At 42.0% G+C, this 21568-nt stretch overlaps 1 protein-coding gene across 1 annotated transcript in view; it reads left to right on the forward strand.

The window, feature by feature from the left end:
- Positions 1-13207: 13207 nt before the first annotated feature.
- si:ch211-159i8.4 (matrix-remodeling-associated protein 5) overlaps positions 13208-21568 on the forward strand; it is a 29841-nt gene continuing 21480 nt past the window's right edge. Inside the window, exons 1-3 of the mRNA XM_004563144.4 lie at positions 13208-13769; positions 20622-20747; positions 20839-20975. Coding sequence (XP_004563201.3) covers positions 20661-20747; positions 20839-20975 — 224 coding nt within the window. The 5' untranslated portion in view covers positions 13208-13769; positions 20622-20660. The remainder of the gene's footprint in view (positions 13770-20621; positions 20748-20838; positions 20976-21568) is intronic.

Genomic DNA, 21568 nt, shown 5'->3' on the forward strand with positions numbered 1-21568 from the left:
TGCTGTCTGCACTTGTCCTGTTTAGTGGCTGTGATGGAGGACCACAGGACAGACTCAATGACTACAGTGTAGAACTGGATCAGCAGCTCCTGTGGAAACCTGTACTTCCCCGGTTGTCTTAGGAAGTACATCCTCTGCTGGGTCTTTTTGCGGATGGAGGAGCTGTTGGTCTCCTACTTCAGGTCCTGGGAGGTGGTGGTACCCAGGAGTTTGAAGATCTCCACAGTAGATACAGGGCTGTCTGATATGGTTGAGGGCTGTCTCCTGAAGTCCACTGTCATCTCTACAGTCTCAAGCATGTTCAGCTCCAGATTGCGCTGACTGTACCAGAGCACCAGCTGCTCAACTTCATGCTGGTACGCAGACTCATCACCATCCTAAATAAGGCCAATGACGGTGGTGTCATCTGCACAATACTATTTAAAGGCAAACTAAAGTCCACAAATAGGATCCTGGCATAAGTTCCCGGACAGTTGAGATGTTGCAGGATGTCCCATGTTCACTGCATCATCCACCGACTTGTTTGCCCAATAATCAAACTGCAGGGGGTCCAGATGGTGTCCCATAAATCATCTGTTAGTGCTCTTTATCCTTCTCTTGCTGACACATCCAGCCACTGCAGAATTGTCTCTCTGTAGGTGGCATGACCCAAAGTTGTACTGAAAGTTTAAGGTGTACAATTGAACTGGAATGGAAACAGCAGAGTCACCTGTGAAGCTCCTGTACTGCACATCTGCAAATCAAAACAAGTACTGCTCGCACTGCAGCCTGTCTGTTTGGTAGTCAGTAATCCATGATACACACGGTGGATACTGACAGATCCTCACTGTACAGTTGTCACGCTCTAGAAAGGAGTAAGCTCTCTGCAGATTTGATCATCCACTTCCACATTAGGTCTGTATGCAAACTGCAAAGGGTCAACAGATATTTTCATCTGTGGCCTTAGGTGGGAGAGCCCAGTCCCTCCAGTAGCTGTGTCACATGTGATGTGGTGGTGACTACTACAGTACAGGAAGTGGACGGGAGGTTTGCCTTAAGAAATAAATACACAAATGTGACTCACAATCGCAGACAGACCAAAATCACTGAAGGAAGGCCTGAGTGTGTGGTGGAAGAGGCACACGGGAATTGAATTAAAATACATTTTACTAATATTACCAACTGGTGACAGCAGCCTTCTTTGGATATATCCAGTGCTGAATATATAAATAACACTCAGTTATAACACAGTTATAACACACTGTTGATCCTGCAGCCTGTAAAACAGTCAACCTTGGACCTTTTAAACTTTAATAACTGCATCACACTTGTCAGAGTTCGAGGCTTGTCAAGATTTTTATTTGTATAGCTATGAAGTGTGTGTGTGTGTGTGTGTGTGTGTGTGTGTGTGTGTGTGTGTGTGTGTGGGCTTCCTCCTTAGCTGGCTTGTTTTGGCCCCAGGGTCCAAATCTGTTCTGTCAAGCATCTGTCTCTGCCGGCTTGTTAAGACACACACACACACACACACACACACACACACACACACACACACACACACACACACACACACACACACACACACACACACACAGAGGACAAGCGACCTCTCCAACTCATGCCTGTGTGTTATCGCCATGGCAATATAGACAACACACAGAGGTGTTGTCTGTGACATATATAAGTAGTAAGTATCATTTTAAAGTGCATCAGAGTTTAACTGCAAAGAGACAGAAATCCACAAAAACTGACACTGATATTTGCAGTTACCTACTATCAAAGTATCTATGTCAAAGTTGAGGCCAGAAAAAAAATGGCAAGTGAGCTAACAATAAAAAGTTTGCTTGTATTTTATCCAACAATGACAGGATTATATTAAGGTCAATATGAATAAATCCCAGATGTTTTTTTCGAATCAGGAGGAAAATCTCTCTTCCACGATTTTTCTTTCAGCTTGTACATAATGTTTTTTTCTTCCTTTGGTTTTCCTCTAGTGCGCAAAGGATGTCAGGGGAGGTGTTTCAAACTCCAGCATGTTTCAAGGTTGCCAGCAGAACTGAAAAGCTGGAATGGAAGAAGCGCTGTGTAATTCTCAGCTGTCAGCACCTTCCTGTTACATGCGCTAATGTTGTGCATATTGCCTGGACAAATTTAATGCACTACATGCACACACATTTGCTTTTGATTCTTCATAATCCAGAAAGAAACTTTGAGGTTAAATTTGAAGAATGATGCTGTTGCTTAAGTATCTTATTTAGGCCCCAGTCATGCGGGCCGAGGCGGGCTGGCAACTACCTGCAACCAGTGATCACTAATGAAAAATGAATACCCTGACCGGTGAGGACTTTGAAACTGATTGCAAAGAGTCGAATGATGCTGCACTAAAAGCCTCTTTGCAATTGTTTTGGTCACTCGTGCATTGCTGCAGTTGACTGTAGTTTGAATGGATTTACTTGCTAAATGGTTGGGTCAGGGCGCCGGGTCTATGAGCCAGCATTTTGAGTTCATTTTGTAAGTCTGATTTTTTTATGATGTATTAGAGTAATGGTAAGTTCTAGTGTTATTATTAGCGTGTCTTTGTTAGGTTTTGTTTAGTTAAAGTTTCATCCATGCTTCCTTGTTTATGTGTCATATTCTTTCTCCTGTGTGAGTCTCTTGTCCTCTATGTAAGATTTTTAATTATGACTGTGCCTCGTTCCCCTTATCTGTTTTCCTGTTCCTCTCCTTGTGTATTATTCCATCTTCCCAGTCTGTTCTGTGTTTCATGTCTGCATTTTCCATGTCATATTGTCATCTCATTACTACTACTACTGCCCATCTCCCCTCCGGGCCGCCAAAGATAGATCTCCAGAGATTTCTGTCCTAGGCCATTCTTTCTAGATGGGACCAGGTGTAGCCCATCATTTTTGCTTCTGCCTCAAGTTCTCATTACCGGGTGTTTCTTGGGCGGCCTCTCTTTCGCTTGCGTGGGGGTTCGATCTGAGAGCCTGATATTTAAAACCTTTTAGTTTGCACATAATAATAGCCTATTTGGTGGTTTGGTGGGCTGTGGATCTTCCAGTTTGCATGTCTAGTGTATCTTGTCTTGTGCCCAAAATCGTCTTATATCTTTTATATATAACTGCGAATGCATAGTGAGAGAGACTTAGAAAGGGTGTATGCCTGCAGGTGTAGCCATCATCCTGAACTTGTGCATCAGGTGTTATTGTTCTTTAATTCTCATACAACATTCATCAGTTGCACCAGGACAGTTACCAAATGCCTCCAGGACAGCTTAGTGTGCAACGCTTTGGCTTAAACTTGTCAGCGGTGCTGCTTTCAGAGGGTGATGATTGAGTCACTGGACTGCGCAGAGCATCCTCATTCTGTTTCTCAGGACAAGAGAAAGAAGAACTCCAACTCCCCCAGTGTCAATTACACTTCAGTCTCACCAAAGTTTGGCTTTGAAGCTTGAAATGATGGGTGTGTATTCCTGCAAATATGTTAGCATCTTTGAACAGGCCCATCACCAAAGCTACACGGAGAAAGGCAAATAATGCCTTAAGAAGAGTCAACAAGTTTTGGCAGTAAACAGTCCTCAGACAGTCTTAGTCATCAAGGGCTTATTAAAATGTTGCCCATGAGGAACATTAAACTGGAATTAATTATGAGACATTCATTTAATATCTTCACCAAAGGATTAAGCAGACTGAGTAATGTGACTCTAATGTCTCTGATATAACTATTTCTACATATACACAGGATATGTTTAAAATACAAAGCAAAGCAAAATGCTGACAAGGTCAGGTTTGATCTTCCTGGAGCCTGGACAGCAGGAAACTTGAGTCTCATCACTCAATCATTGAGTCTCTGAGGAATCCTAACTTAAAGGTTTTATGATCTCTCCAGATGACAAAAGGCTGTTCGGCCCCCTCCAACTAATGTTGTCTCTCCTCTAGAGCCAGTTTCACTGCGAGTAACTCGCAGTCTCCCACATCATAGTTTTTCTTGGGTGGTGTTTGTCAGTGTGAAAAGAAGGGCCAAGGCTGCAGCTTACCTTGTGGGCCAGAGCGCTGAGCAAGTATTGCCTCCACCCCTGAGTCTGATTCATCTACGGATGCATATTGTAACAACCCTTATTGTGTTATAGCACCACTAGGGGGGTTGCCCTACTATTGTAGTAGTTGGGGGAGTCTCCTAGTGGGTGTGTGAGTATAGCGTGGCAGCCATTACATGCTGCTCGTGTTCTGTTCTCAGGATAGAGCTCACCATTGTAACGGCCTGGCGCCGGCGACTACCGATCCCCGCACATGTATGTACGGACAGAGTAGAGCTGTGGAGACCTGGCTTGTGCGGTCTTATGTTGCTGACAATGAATAAAGGTCTGTTGTTTAATTTAACTGACTGGCTTCGAGTTATCCGGCTAACCTCCCAGTGGGGCATGCCCAGAACACCTCCCCCAGGAGCCACCCAGGAGGCATGCTTGTCAGATGCCCGAACCACCTCAACTGGCTCTTTTCAATGTGGAGGAGCAGCGGCTCTACTCTGAACCCCTCCTGGATGGCTGAACCGCTCACCCTATCTCTAAGAGACAGGCCAGCCATGCTTTGAAAGAAGCCCATTTATGCCGCTTGTATCCACAGTCTCGTTCTTTCGATCACTGCCCACAGCTCGTGACCATATGTGAGAGTAGGGACATTGACTGAGGAGTATGATCCCCTGTAGTTTTAACACACCCTCAGGTCTCCCTTCTTAAAGATGGGAAGCACCATCCCAGTCTACCAATCCAGAGGTACCGCCCCTGAACCGTCGTGCGGCGCATAAGCACAGATGACAGTCGGGATCTATTCCCTGACCCAGAGGGAACAAACCCTCTTGTCCAGCAGGAAAAACCCCAATGTAAAAGCAGCAAACTGAGGGGATACTAGTCCGCCTCTCATGGATATTCCTTGTACTACAGAAATAATATTGCCAAGTATGCGACATAAATAAGATTCAATTGTAACAATCAGATTTTCCTTTCCAAGAAACATAAACCATTTCCTTATGACACAACATGATGAATACCTGGCTATCCCAGTGACAGTAAATCACTCACTGCATACAAGCAATAAAAACTTGAATCACTGTAACAGTACAACACACATATATGTGTATTTTTACTGACTGATAAATGAGCTGTGAAATGCTGACAACAGTCACCGTGCAAACAAAAGCCAAAAAATCAATTACAGATGTGCATATGGTGTTTTACAGCTGTGTGGCTTTGACAAAAGGGATTTAGAACTTTGTTAATATGCTCTTAAATTAAAGTTTGGTTGTGCAACAATAAAATATTTTAATTAAAATCAGCAGAGATCACAAACATTAGAAAGAAAAAAAAATTGTGTTGTAGCTGTGGAGGCTGCAGGTTTGTCTGGTAAACCAAAAAGGGAAGTGAAAAGTAAACAGCAGTTCCCAGAACACTGAAAACGTGACCTCTGAGCAGTAAAACCCACTTTATGTGACTTATGAAAATATTCTATGAGGCACACCAAAAAATTCTCCTGATCATTAAATTGCTAATAATTTTAGGAATACCACAAGACTGAGTAACATCAAGCTTCATGAAACAAACAGAAACCTGTTGAAGCAGGCACGGCTGAATTACAGTTCGCAAGTGTTCACAAATGTTGAGAAGCTCCACTTCCCTCAGGAGATTTTTATGAAAATGAATTCTTCTCATGACCTTTACTTTTATGTAATTGATACAACTTTAATACTCATAATAATTCCTTTGATGCACCTGGAAATTATGTAAATTCAACACAGCTCATAAAACCTAACAGAGGCAGGAGCATGTTTCCTAATAACAATTAGGAAATGATGTGAATGCGTTTTGTAATGTTTACTTCATTTTGTCCTCATGTAATGGAAGCTACGTGATAGCGTGTTCATGTAATTTTGTTTGAAGATCAATTTCATGCTTTCTGTCGACTTCCAGTGTTTCAATTCAATTCAGTTTTATTTATACAGCCCCAAATCACAACAACAGTCACCTCAAGGTGCTTTATATATATTAGACCCTACAACACGTTTTCAACTTCTGGATGTGGTTAGATGTGCAGCAGACCATATCCATCTTCAAGTTGGTGACTTGTCACTGAGCAGTTTTTTTCTTTTTTTTTGTCCTTTTGTGGTGGACCACTGGAGGGCTCCACTCACACCCAGTTCTCAGGAAGTGTTGCTGTGTTTTGGAGGGAAAAGTATTCAGTTGTGTGGTGATGAGGAATAAACGAGGAGTGTTAATCGAGAGCTCTCGTGTCGTCTGTGTTTACCTCCACACTTTTTCTAATTTTTCTAAGGTGTAAATACACTTGCTGCCCTGGAATCATGAGCTTTGGAGAGGGTTGGGATTTTTAAAGGGCAGCAATCACATATGCTGATGGCTCAGGGTTAGGGAAAGATACTTGTCATCAATAATGAGTTAGCCATCACAAGGTATACAAATATTTGACAATGCAGAATATTTTAACTTACAAAATTCCTCCTAAAAATGATTATTATCATTATTTTTCTCAAAAAGCAGAAACTTGAGCTGCTGAAAATAAAAGACATTTGCAACACACTGTAAATGCTTTATAGCCCGTTGGCTGATGGAATCTTGGCTCCGTGAAAAAGCTGGCGATGAAGAGAAGAGAGAAAGTGCGTGACAAGAGAGAAAAGATGGGAGACATACAGGTGCTTCACTTCCTGCAGATACATCAACACAGCTGGGCTGGATAATAATGCGCAGAGTTGAAAGAAGAGAGTGGACAGGACTGGTACCAAAAATACAGAATGATAAAGAGAAATGAAGGAAGGAAACCAGACCCATGAGACACAAACATGTTCACAAACAGATCGACACCTGACAGGCACGACGAGGTATTTGCAGCTTTCAAACAAAGTCTGAGAGAATTGTTACTGTTCTTCTTTGTGTCACTGTCACCTTTGTACGGTTGACCTTTGTGGAGCTGAGGCTGATCACAACCCTTTAGCTCTGACTAGTGCAAAAAAAAAAAAAAGCAATGCATGTTAGAAAATGCCAGACATGCCAGACATCGTGGTTTGGGAACAGCTGTGTGAAGGACCAAAAAGCTCTCCAGAGAGTGATCCGTACAGCAGAACGCTGCTGCAGGATTGCTCTCCCCCCGCTTCAGGACACCTACACCAGGAGATGCCGGACTAGAGCAGCGCAGATACTGAAGGACCCGTCCCATCCTGGCAACAAACTGTTCCAACTTCTGCAATCTGGTAGAAGGTTCCGCATCTTCCAGGCAAGGACAGAGAGACTCAAGAGGAGCTTCTATCCCCAAGCCATCCGTGCCCTAAACACACACACCCGCCCGCTCACATCATCTATAATTGACTGAGACAGGACTCTCTTCCAGACACTCTAAACCAAGGCACAATGTACATTTCAAATTCCTTTAATTTTAAATATGTTTATATTGTCTATCCTGTAAAATAGTCAGATGTCTATTCATATTAATGTACAGAATTCACCTGCTTGCTGCTACTACTGCACATTCACGCATAATGTTCTTCCTCTACACCCCCCCCCCCCCCCCCCCCCCCCCCCAATTTTTGCACATGTCGAGGAGCGTGTCAGGCTACATTTCACTGTGTGTTATACTTGTATAACTATGCATGTGACAAATAAAGAACCTTGAACCTTGAAAAAGCAACTTCGTCTGCTTTTAGATTAAATTCAACAAGACTTATTGTTACTGACCTGTCTGAGACCTGTTTGACTCTTAAGTAACATATCGCAGCGCTTTCACTGTAATAGCGTCTGTTAAATGGTCAGTGGTGTGGAGGTGTCACAAGCAGGAGACAGCTTAAACTGTTTTCATTTACGGCGTTTATAGTATCAGGTATCACTACTTGTTTAGGGTAAAAATAATTATGCTGGATAATTTTACCTTAACCCTAAAAACACGTAAAATAACTTACTTTTTAAACTGACCATGGTAATGAGGTAACATATTTTACATGGTCTCAGTTCACTTTAGGTTTTTTCTGATAGCCCACAGTTAAGCTTAAATTCTAACATACTAAGTTGCTAATATATCAGTGTGAACAAGGTAAACATAGTTAGAATAATGTGTCCCAGGAATCCCAGGGGTTATTGTTGGGGGCTTTTTGTCTCCTGCTAGGGTCTCCCATGGCAAATTGGACCTGGGTGAGGAAGTAGACAAAGAGCGAGTTAACTGATCCTCGGCTACTGAGAATAGCAACTGGGACATGGAATGTCACGTCTCTGGTGGGGAAGGAGCCTGAGTTAATGCGTGAGGCTGAGAGATACCGGCTCGATACAGTCGTGCTCACCTCAACGCACGGCTTGGACTCAGAAACCAGTCTCCTGGGAGGGACTGGACTCCGTCTCAGCCTGAAGTTGCCCTTGGTCGAGGTGATGGCCTTGCGTGGGTATCTTAGTATCCCCTCGGCTTGCTGCCTTTATATTGGGGTTTTTCCCAGTGGATCAGAGGGTTTGTTCCTTCAGGTACAGGTCCTGATTGTCCTCTGCGCTTGTGCACTGAACAACAGTTCAGAGTACTGTGTCATCCGCTGAGAGACTTCAACGCTCATGTGGGCAATGGCAGTGAGACGTGGAGGGGTGTGATTGGGAGGAACTCGAGCGGTGTTCTGTTACTGGACTTCTGACCACAGTTTGTCCATGACAAACACCATGTTCGAAAATAAGGGTGTCCATGAGTGCACGTGGCACCAGGACACTCCAGGCCGCAGGTCGATGATTGATTTCGTAATCTTATTATCAGATCTTCAGTCTTATATTCTAGATACTCAGGTGAAGAGTGCTGCTGATATGTCATCTGATCATCACTAGCTGATGAGTTGAATCAGGTGCAGAGGAGGATGCTGGACAGACGTGGGGCACCTAAACGTATAGTGAGGGTGCCCTGGGAAGGCCTGGCAGAGGCCCTGTGCGCAAGATCTCCAACTCCCACCGATTCAATTTAATTCAATTCAATTTTATTTATATAGCGCCAAATCACAACAAAAGTCGCCTCAAGGCGCTTCATCACCACCACCACCAGCAGAGCCTCAACAGCATTCCAAAGGAGACTGGGGACATCGAGTCTGAATGGACCATGTTCAGCATCTCCAGTGCTGAAGCTGCTGAGCTGTGACCACAAGGTGGTTGGGGCCTGTGGTGGTGGTAACCCCCAAACCAGATGATGGCTCTACCTGCTGACTTCGACTGAGAACTTCATCAGGCCACCGCCATTGGGATCTCCTTAATCCCACTGGGTCGTCTTCCGTAGAGGAAGCAGAGTCTGGGGACGACTCATCTATCTCCAGCAATGAGGTCACTGAACAACTCGCTGGTGGTAGGGCTCCTGGGTCGCTCTGACTTCCTGAAGGCTCTGGATATTGTAGGGCTGTCTTGGTTGACACACCTCTACAATGTTACGTGGAGATCAGGGGCGTTACCTCTGGATGGGAACCACCATCCCGATCTGCCAATCTTTAAGAAGGGGGACCGCAGAGTGTGCTCCAACTTTACAGCCTTACTAAACTATGTTTATGTTTTATATTTTTGTTTAAAAATTGAATATTCTCATTCACCTACTTTATTGTACACCTGATTGTCATGAACCGAAGTTCCACGCACAAGCTGGACCCAGGAGCAGAACACACACACACAGCGGTACGAGAGAACAAAAAATAAACTTTATTATAACTGAGGGTGTCCCGGGAGGGTAGAAGGGAAAAAAAACGCACGGAACCAGAAAAACCGAGGGACCGGGAGGTGAATCGCGCAGGAACGCCGAGAGCGGGACTGTGGGAGGCTGAAACAGAAAAAGGAAAAAAGGATTATTGGGGTGCGGGAAAACGGCAGCATACGAGGGGAAGTAGAGTACGCGTCTTACGATGATAGCGGGGCCGAGGGAACCGGAGGGAGGGGTGAGGGTCCGTGGGGAGAAGCTTCAGAAAGGTCGAGGTGGCTGGGGCTGATTGTGATCCAAATTCCGGACAGGCAGGTGGACAGGCTGGTGGCTCAAACACGCCGAGCTGTGATCTGAGTATACAAGGCAGAGTTAGTGTTAGTTCACACGGATAGGTTTACATAAGGGCTTTCCCGCAGGTGTACGTTACCGCTGAATGACGACTACGGACTGGCGTGGAGCAGCAGGCTGGGCAGGATTAAATAGTCCACCTGGTGATCGCCCGGGATGGGATGCAGGTGTGGAGTTAGCAGCCACGCCCACGGGAGTGGGCATCCCATCAGCACCTCGGACGCCGGGCCGCGGACCATGACACTGATATCACTTTGCCTCACCATATATGCTTATAGAGCCAGATTGCATCTGAGAGCACCTACTGACACTGTCATTGGACAATTCCACCTTCTCTGGAGCTGTAAAATTAAAATAATGATAATAAAAAATTTTTTTTTAAAAACTGGTATGGAGCCCAGCAGCTGAATCACAGCATCAGCTAAACCACAGTCAACAAGTGAATAATCTACCTGATAATATGTAGAACAGAGCCTCCCCTCCACTAAACCTATTACAAATACACTAGAGACTTCTTTTCAAATGTGTGTAATCACTTTCTTAGTCTACAGGAGTGTATTATAGGGCAAAGAGACAAAGAGAAAGGGAAAATGGCTTATAGACATATAAGAGGTGTTTAGGTGAAGCACAAAGAAAGAGAACTTGAGAGCTTACGGGATTACTGCTCCAGGAACAGAGAGGAAGATCACCAGAACATCATACAAAAGTTAAGACAGAATAACAAAGCTTTAATCTGAAGTCTTTGGCCGAGAGTCTCAATAGACAAAGAAAACAAGTGAAATCCTACACCGAGGCAGAGAATGCTCCCAGTGATGGGAAAACAGCATTTTGCTGAAGGTCTTTTTCCATAGCGTTTTATGTGTGGGTGTGAGACGCATCACATTCAGACATGGTCAGACAAGTGTCTCCTAGGACATTCCCGCAACTGGTAAATAAGAAAAAAAAAGATTTTAAATGGCTGAAGATGAGCTGGAAAAAATAAAATCTCACACACATCTAAAAATTATTAAGAAAGGGAAAAAATAGAACGTCAAAAACGTTTTTTTATGTATTGATTAAAGAAAGTGACAGAACAATAATGGGGAGACTTGGTGGAATGGAACTGGCACCAGAGACTATCATTAGTATGATAAGCTAACGAGTGAAATATGTGTTTGCATGTGTGCGCACATGTGCAGTTGATAGAAAAATGAAGAAATTAAAGAGTGATGCAAAATTATAGCTATTTCTTGATTAGAGATACTCGAGGATTGGCAAAGTAGAAATGAATGTACTTACTCTGGGATGCATAGAAAAAAACCCAAACAACAAATTTAATAGTAATAATTTAAAAATACTGCAAATAGAGACAAAAAGTTCACTTCATATTTTGGTATGCTCTATAGTTTGTCAAATATGGCTAAAATAATATAATATGGAAACTGGGACTGAGAATAAATATGTGCTAACATATAGTATTTTCCTGTTAGTTTTTTTTTAACATATGTTACAATACCTAAGGTTAAAAAAATTATAGAAGAAATGGGGAAACATTACAGCTTAACATTTTACATTTTACCCGTTTACTGTAGCTGATATCCATCCACTCGTGTTAACTAATTAAGGTAGGTTGAATCATTCAAGGCCATTTTATGTAGCATTTTTTCACTGTGTTCTCTTGATACTGGAAGTCCCTGTACTTTTCTCTCTGAGCAGAGCTACACATATGTAGACCTACAGTTGTATGTCTGCGTGTGCACAGCTAAATGTTAACATTACCTGGCAACAACACACGCTTCAAGGACAACATTAAATTTCTGAGAATAACTTTATTGCCCAAATTATGTACTGGCTGTCACCATCTTGGATTTCTAGCAATAGAAATAAGCTTGATTAGATGAGACAACAGAGTGCATCGGCTAACCAAACTTGCTAGCATTAGCACTCAATACCCGCTAATTCACGCTGCAATGCATGCAATAAAAGAAGCAAATAAATTATAGAATTTTACTCACTGAAACATGTTAGTACAGTTAATTGCACAGAATGCCATAAACATAATAAGAATGCACTAAAACTAAGAGAAAACCAAGGAGGCCTAGCTTAGTAACTAGATTTGGCTTAGGTGTCAATTACCAGCCCGAAGCTGCAAACTTGCCAAAAAACTTTGTACCCAAACGGGCTGTACCCATACAATAACTTAATACTATGAAACAAACAAGTTGTACATCGGAGATGAAGAAGTCTTTCCTATTATAAAACTAATGTCCTCAGAAGCTCATCGTTCCAGCAGCGTTCCTGTTTGTTTGCTTCTTGAAATGTTTTTCAGTTTTTCCAAGAAGAAAAAACTGATGAAAAAACTGCACAAAATATAAAGTCAAGACCCAGCCCCCTCGTAAATGTAATTATTTGTACTGTGTGGCTTCAGTTTTGGATTCTAAGTTCATGGACAGGAGAAATTTTGAGTATAATAAGCATAATATTCTCCAATGGAGGAATGCAGGGAGGTGGGGTGGAGAGAACAGAAAGCAAAATATTTCTCTGAGTGTTTTACAAGCTTTAGCTTGCACTTTTAAACCTCACATTATTGGCCTAAGCTAGGTGAAGTAAACTACATAAAAGTGAAATGATAGGAGGGGCTGGAGAACAAAAGAGCTCTGCAACAAAAGGCCTATTCATATTGACATGTTTAGTTAGTTGCTTAGATCTTTCCAAATAGTAACAATAAGATCTAATCTATTACAGTTAACATAACACATCTAATATTCATGTTTAGCCAAGGTGTACCGCAGTCCAGACTTCATGTTTCTATGAGGTAAAAAGAAAATTCTGTCTTCAGGCCTGTAAAAACGGCTGTGTCAACAGAGCGCAGGTACGGTGCCACAGTGTTAGAACAGCAGGTATTTCATACAGCATCAGGGCTTAAGGCACAATTGAACAGCTCAAATGTCCCCATCTTGTTTAATTCATTGTAAATCTTATGTAGGCAGATCAAATGAATAACACTGAATACCTGCCAAGTTCTGCAAAGAGAGAGTCGGCGTGTCTAGCCGCAGGCTCGATATCTGTGGACAGGTTATGACAATTGGCTAATATGCATTCACACACTGTAATATACCTCAGGAGGGGGGAGGAAGCTAGAGAGGGAGCGTTGGAAAGGTGAAAGGGTGTAACGAGAAAAACAGGCAGAGACAACAGAGAAAGAATGTTGCGATAGAGAGACGAGTAAAAACTAAGACAGACGGAGGAGTGACAGAAAACAGCAAAAAGGAAAAGAAAGTGATCTGTTTCTACCAGGACAGTCTGCATGAAGTGGAAGTCGAGCCTCAAAGAGGGAATAGCGAGGAATGGTTAAAGACAGAGTGGAATAGGAGATGAATAAAGGAGATGAAGGAGGGAGCGTAGGTGTAGAAGGGGATGGAGAAGCAGCATTCCTGACTGCACAGTTACAGAAAGGCACGGGAAAATGGAAAAGCAGCTAAACTGAAATCCAGATGCCTCAGAGACCAGCAGAGGGTCAAACTAATCCACACACACACAGACAGAGCGCTCCATCCCCTCTTTTACTGCCTCCTTCTCAGACCTCGGGACATTGGTGGCTTTACAAATCAGCAAACATCATCAGGACTAGAACATCAACTGGATCCTTTTTTTCTTGTCTACACCTGGTTTTCTTGTAAAGCTTTGTATCCTGCAGCCAAAACAAAGGACTTTGTCTATTTTGTACTAAAGCTGTTTATGTTTTCCATCTTCTAGAGGAATTTTCAGGTGAGTCTCTGGTGGTTTTTCCTAATGAGAACTTGTTAAATGCTCCCAGATGCAGTTGTTTGAGTTGAAGTTTCAGGATGCCGTTTTCTACGTAGAACACTGACTGTAATTTTCTCCAATTAAGAGGTTTGAAATGTGACTGTTGACTCTTAATTTCTATGTTTAACAATTGGACGTTGTCTAATAAGAGTCCAAAGACAGTAAACATGATCGTTTTAGAGCCGCTTTGGCCACCAGTGTCACAGTAATTCATCTGTTTGTTGGCTTGTATAGAATTAAATTTGCCATTCTTTTGTCCACAAGTCTTAATAAAGCTGTGAATTAGCTCTCACATAAATAATGTGACATGCATGCCCACAGCCCACCAAGGTGTCCAAAGAGCAAATGTTTATACATGATTTACTATGTGCGAGACAGACTTATGTGAGACCAAATCTTTGTTTACTATAACCGGGTCCTTTGGCAACATGCATTTTAATCATACTGGTACAAATGAGCACTTCAGGCAAACAGACGGTCAACATGAATACACAGTTTAGTATTTGTTAGAAACGGCTCTGTTTTAATGACTAATGAGGACCAGCTTTCAGAAATAAGACTTCTACACTCTACAAAGACGCAACAACAGCATTTAGATTAGCTGTAAAGTCAGCTAAGCTTCCCTTCATCCACATGCTAAGCTAAAACTATAAGAGATTTACACCTAGTACTTGGAGGGAAACCAAAACAAAAACTTTCTTCTCAACCTTCATAGTAGCAAAACCAACATAGAGCCTTTTTGTGCAATACACACATTCAATTATCATTTTGCTGTAGCTCAAGAGGCAAAGCATCCATCGTGGTGTGAACTTGTGTGAATGTTAGGCAGAAAAAGCATAGCAAACAGTGCCTGTGTGAATGAGGCAAGTTGCATAAAGTTCTTTGAGCGCTCAGGTAGAACAGAAAAGTGCTGCGTACGTTCTAGTCCATTTACCATTTCTTCCCTTATGAGCTGATTAGGCGTTAATAAAGAATCATAACCGCAACATCAATCAGTAAATGTAACCATTATAATTGCTAGATGACCTTATGTAGACAGGGTTAGTATCTAATGGCAACACTCGGTACATAATGTTGAAAGAGATTTCTGAATGAGGATATATGGGCAGCACATGATCGCAGGCCTACAGACGTGCATGGAAAACATGTGGGAATCATATTGTAGTCCTCTCCTGACATGTGTTATCTTGAATAAAGCAGCTGTGACTTGGCTGACTGTCAGCATAATGCTTTTGACATAAAGATGTATTGGCTTTACTCCGACATTCTTCTTTTTTTTTTTATAATTCAAGTATTTGTTAGATTTTGCATTTTATAACAGCAAATACAAAGATGCAGCAACCAAAAGCAAGAAGCAAACAAACAAAAACAAACAAAAAAACAAAAAACAACAACAAAACAAAACAAAAACAAAACAGTGAGGTTTTAACATATGTTGTATTAAGATCAAATGTCCAAGTCATGGAGACTTGTAGGTGCAAAAATGGTCCCACTGTTCCACCGCAGCTTCCGTCACATGATGTATTTTTCCCTACTCTGGCATTCTTAAAAGAATAATCAAAGTGAGAGGGATCTGACTTTTGATCAGTCTTCAGTGGCGGATCATTGGCTAACAGTACTTTTACCCTAACAACACAATTAAGGCTGGGAGATATAGTATGACAAGCTCTAAAGACTTGCTTGTAGTAGGAAACTGTAAACTACATTCAGTAGCTTACTTGCACTGAAAAGCAATGAGCCTACCCGACTCTGTTACTGTTGTCGCCACATCTGTTCAACTAAAACTCTAGCCTATCACGCCATAAGAAAAGCACCTCAAAGTACTTTTGCAATTGCACATCTTGGATATATAGTAACTACCTTGGAATGTGTTGACTTTGAATACTGACTAAAGCTTAGTGTTGATGTCGAGAGTTGCTGATACCTTGATTCGATACATTCCACCAGTACACAGGAGAAGTCGCTAGCAAATATTTTGATGTTGAATGACCGCTGGCTTACCATCCTTTCTGCTCCATAAGGAAATATTCTATTGTCCCCTTTCTTAGCTCACCATCTGCTCTTTATGAATATTGTCTGGACCTCTATCCTGTACTTACTGGGAAGAAGATGTTTGTACACAAGAATGTGAATTCTGTTCAGTTAATATCTAAAGTCTAACAAAATAGAAACAGTCATTTGTTTTGTTTTAGTATTTACAAAACAAAACAAACTGTGTCAGAGTAACTGTGTTTTTTTTAAAGGTTTCATGAAAATACTCTATAGCTTACTGCAGGATAAATAGGTTAGTTTGCTGTGCTGTGCTGGGTTTAAAGTGTGTGTGAGAGTGCAGAGTGGCTGTGGTGTTCATGGTCAGAGTTAGGTTACATAAAGGGCAGAGATGAACTTGAAGTTAAGTTGGTTGTATAGTGTAAAGTATAAAGACAGCATAAACAGTGGACTGTCAGTGTAGAGGATGGAAATCAGCCAGGACGACTCATAAAACATCTGCTAACATCTGGTTGAATTCAGACGTGTACACCCACAAAGAGCAGCAGGTCAGCTGATCACAGCCTGTACGTGATTCTTTTATTAGAATAAAATTTAGATTGAAATAAAAGTTGTATTCCCATCTACTAATATTATTTATTATTGCATTAATGTAGCACAAGGTTCAGTTAGATTGGCATAAAAATATGTGGTAGAATTGTCCTTCAAGGATCTACTTTGTTACTTTGAGTACTTTTCAGAGCCTGCACTTTTTAACTTTTACTGGCGTAAAGAAGTTGAGTCAGTACTTCAACTTTTACTTTGCTTTTCACAGTAGTATCTGTACTTCTACTTGAGTAGAGAATGTCTGCACTTTTGTCACCTCTGCTAAGCAGGAGCAGCAATCTGCTACGAACCAAAGCAATCACAAGGAGTGTTTTCCCACATTTCTCCCTTGTGACCAGTGTTTGCTGGGTGGTCTTGAAACAGTCTCTAGGCCTGTGTGACTGGGGCCGTACAGCTGTGATCTTACAAGTTAACATCAAGTAGTTAGTGGTCACAAACCTCGTGTTTGAACAAACAAAAAAACTCTTTATGTGATTCGGGAAAAGTAACATCTCATAAAAGAAGCCAAGTGGCGTATTATATAGAGTTTCTTTGCACACTCCACACAAGGATAATCCATGTGCCGAAGTGTAAAGTGTTAGCAAAGTTGGTTTTCTATTGACCTAAATAGAAAACCAACTTTACAGGTTACAGTATAGTTTTCTTTGCTTCATTCACTCAAGGTGTTTAAAAGTGCAGTGGAGATGAAAAGAACTGAATGGCTATAAGACAGCATGACCATATACAAAGACATAAAGGAAAGATTGATGTATTTTGGCAGTGATATAAAGAAAAAAACCTTTTTCCAGGAAACACGTGAAATTGATAAGAAACAGAGTTTTGTGCTCTGCCCCTTTCAGGAGGTATATGCATTTAATCTCTGTCGGGAGGAAGCCTGAAACAGGTGCTTTATGGTTGCATAGTTCAGGGAAACCCTTTTCTCATCTCCTCGTGTGTTTTCTCATGCCTCTGTTTTTTAATCTTCTTCTCTTTTGTATTTTTTTCCTTTCATCGACCTCTTGCCCTCTCTCACTTTACACTTTAATTTCCAGCTTTTACTTTTTGTTTCCAGCGTTTTCTGGCAGAGAAATGTTAAAGGTGTTAAAGAAAGGGTAAAACACTTCTTTACCCTTTCTTCTTTTCCTCTGTGATCAGCATATCCATTCACATTGGAGACTGAGACCAAACAGACACCTTTACTGGACTATAAAATCTATGCAGGAGCTGTCGATGAAACTGGCTCCTAGTTTTTAAGTTTTATGACGTGAAGTTGCTGCTCAGGTATGTGTAACACCCAATAAACTGTAACAAAACTGCTTTTAACATGTCATTGAAAGCACAGAATGGATGTTTGAAGCTACGTGGACATTTATTGTGAATACTGTGATATCATACTTGACCCCAAAGCTCCAGAGATTATTTTCCTTAGCCCCTGAACTCTTCGTGGAGGACACATTTTTCCCTGTAACCCAAACTGCTGCTATCATACTCAGACTGAGCAGGATATTTCAGGGCTCAAAAGCCTCATGGCAAGGTTGTAGACCAGGGGTGTCAAACATAAGGTCTGGGGGCCAGAATTGGCTCAGCAAAGACTCCAATCTGGCCCACTGGACAGATTTGAAAAATGAGAGGGAGGGCATAGAATAATTTGTCATAAAAAAGTAATTAAGTAACTGTTTTGTTAATAATCTAATATAGAAGTGTCTGTCTGTCACAATGGGTCTTCTATCTTTTTTGTTTCCTTTAGTTTTGCACATTTATTTCTTACAATTTAAACCAACAGCAGGATTTCTTTATCATGTAGAAAAACTCTAGAAGTACTGTTGAAAATGGCCTTCATGTTCTTATAGGGACATAGCTTAAGGATTAAATGTGTGGTTAGGAGTCTTTATGCTGACAGAACAGGGGGTTTCACGGGTCGGGCAGCTTAAGATCAAAGCGGACCGTATGTGACCCACCATGTAAAACGAGTTTGACATCCTTCCTGTAGATGTCCAATTCACGTTCCCACGGTTGTATCCGCTTTTTTGCAGGTCTTTGGCGACACAGAGGGAATGATTTAGAAAACTTAGCCAATGCAGAGGTCCATGAGATGTACTCGTGTGTGGTCTTTGAAAAAGTTTGTGTAGGTTAAATTGGTCAATAAGTCGCTTTGGACGGAAAGCAGAAGTCACCACAAAGAGGAAGACGTGTGGAAAAAAGCAAAAACATGAAAGGCCAAGAAGCATAGATCAGAAGCTCACAATGGCTGAAATGGAGTGTTTGGTGTTTAACACTCCATTTCACTCCGACTTGTGCATTCTTAGACACGTGGGCTAAACCGAGAGACCAGCAGCTACGCAGACATAAACAGGAGTAGCCCCCATGATCAGGCGAGACTGCCCCATCACAGCTACAACATGTAGACGTAGGTCTCTACAGCTTCTTCCCACTACGAGTGATATACTTTGCTGGGTCGTTTAGTCTTGTTATTATGAAATTTAAACTATTCCTGGAACGTCAAAATCATGCAGAATGTTTTATTTTAACTACAAAAGGGGAAAAATATTGTTTTTGACACAGAACGGTCCATTTAGGTCTTTTTCCCGCTTGTGTGTGAACAGATTCTTTATTTTGATTAAAACTGTCATGACTAAATCCAGGTGATGATGACCTGACCTCTGTAGTAGCAAGAAAAATGAGAAGTGCACGATTGTAGATTTGTGTTGCAATGATAATAAAAAATCAAATTTCACGTTGTAGGACCTCCTGTCAAACACACACGCACACACAACCAGCTGTTAGATGAATCAGCCTGCCTTCGAGGGACGAGAGCACAGAGACACACAAGGAAACTAGAAACCCTTAAATGGCCTCAAATGACTTAAAATATGCTCGTGATGTTTGGTTCTATCTGTTCTCTTCCTTTATTTGTATCTTGGCTAACTATGTAGCAATATCACGTGCACGTGGGATTCAGTGTGTGTGTGTTTTTATTGTGCTTGGTTGTATGTAATTGGCATGTATTGTTCTCAAAGGAGCATGTTTAAACTAGGCTAATGGCTGCCAAGCGCCCTGGCACTGCAGCGAGCTACGGCTGACAAGTTTCCAGTGTTAAGTAGTTATTTTCCATTCCACTGTTTATTGTATTTCATTCTATCCTGTTCTATTTATTTGAGGTGACTTATTAAAATATTAAAACCAAGTGCAGCCATTGTTTTTACACGACTATGTTGGTTATGAGAGGATTTACAGGCTACTGTGGTGACGGACAGGATTAAACCAAGTGCACTAACCTCTCCAGGATGTTTCGTCCACCTTGAGGCTGAATAGTTTGGCACGACAAGAACTTTTTCTCACGACTCTCATTTCCTTTCTCACTGCTTCTCATGCTTTGAATGCTACCGGTGTTCTTTCCTCTGTCTCTTCCATCACCTTGGGCTTGTGGAAACGGTTACTGATGCGATTTAATTTGAGAGACATTATGGTCATTTACATTTTTACTTTCATCATAGCTCCTTAAATCTCAAATGAAATCTAAATGTAAAACGAGAAAGGGTGAGAAAGGATTCAAAAACTTAGAAGGCACTAAAAACTTCAAACGGCACTGTCATTAACTTTAACATTTAACATGCTAGCAGAGGCCTGCAGAGTCTGAGGTGAAGTTGTTGTAGTTTCTCTGAGCATTTCTCAGACCTTCAGGTGACTTTGCTGGGACATCCTCTCCAGATTCGGGCTTTGCATTAAGACAAACCTGAATGGTCCAAACCAGCAAAATGCCAAAACTTCAGCTTTTATAGGGGATCAGTTAATGAAGTGCGTTTGATTAGAGCAGCTGGCTGCTACTTTCCTTCTGAACTCCTGTGCAAGCAGGAGCACTGTACTTGGTGTGTGTGTGTGTGTGTGGGGGGGGGGGGGGTTCCTGTGAAATCTGTCTGTTTCCCATGACTGTAGTTGGCCAAAGAATCTGCTGTATTGCATCCTTCATTATTTAAGGATTTTTGCTCTGCAGCTGAACACACCTACGAAATAAAAAAGTTTTTATCATTACATCTTTCCTAATAGTTTGACAGCTTATTCTATCAGCAGTCCATTCCAGCATGCGCTAAGCAAGAGTGTGGTAGTCTGATGGTTTCCGCTACAATATCATCTACTCCGCACACGGATCAATATAAAGAAAAGAGTGTGTTATGTGATCATGTTCATAAGGTACACGGCACTGCGAGAGATCTTTTTGTTAACACAAATCTGCACCAACAGGTGTGTTCATGACGTGATCAGTCAAACAGCCATCCAGTCATGGCACTGTGGTGGTGCGCCAAGGTCGCCCGCAGCCTGGCTACAGCGTGGTTTTCCCTGCTCCTTTCATCACTGCTGTGGCAAATGGTAAAAAAATGTATAGAGGCCCATTTGTCTTCTGAATTTCTACATTTGCCTGATATCACTCCATAGATTTCTTCCTTCAAACTTCCTCTAGATCATTCCTGTCCACACCGTCCCATCCTGCCCCCGGAGCTGCAGCTGTCCAGGTGTCAGAGAGGTCCACTGTACGTTCAGACACCTCACCAGTATACCAAAAACTCTTCCTAAGGACACAGAGCGGCTGAACCTGGGGTAAGATCCCACACACACTAAGACACAATTACCAAATGTCAGTCCAAGGGGAAGAAAACTAAACACATGAAGCCGTGTGGAATGCCATGGTCTTGTTTTCTTTCTGTAACTAATGATCGAGCTGCCTCGCAAACCAAGTCATGATAAATATTTACAATTGTTTTAATGACATTAATCTTAAATCTTAACCTCTCTTGTGTAATGGCGCCGGTGAGGTCGGCTGCCGTGCTGGATGCTCTGCCCTAACTTCTCCACTTTTTGCAGTTTTTCGTCACTTTTTGCTATATCTGCGATAATCTTGCATGGGCATCATGCAAAACACACAAATCCGCTACAGTAGAGACACTTTGGTTTCTATTGGTTTGCAATACACGAACATTTCACCATGTTTAACTCCGGACCCAACCTGGCCAAAGGAGATCCTGAGAGAGAACAAAGGACGCGACCCTAAGCGACGGCCTCGAGGTAAAAGAGCCGGCATCAGGAACAGGCTACGGGCTCGCGCACACCGCGCACCCATGCCCAGTATCCTGCTAGCCAATGTTCAATCCATCGAGAACAAGCTTGATGACCTCAGAGCCAGAATCAAGTTC

Source organism: Maylandia zebra, linkage group LG2 (genome assembly GCF_041146795.1).
Source record: "Maylandia zebra isolate NMK-2024a linkage group LG2, Mzebra_GT3a, whole genome shotgun sequence".
Taxonomy (NCBI): domain Eukaryota; kingdom Metazoa; phylum Chordata; class Actinopteri; order Cichliformes; family Cichlidae; genus Maylandia; species Maylandia zebra.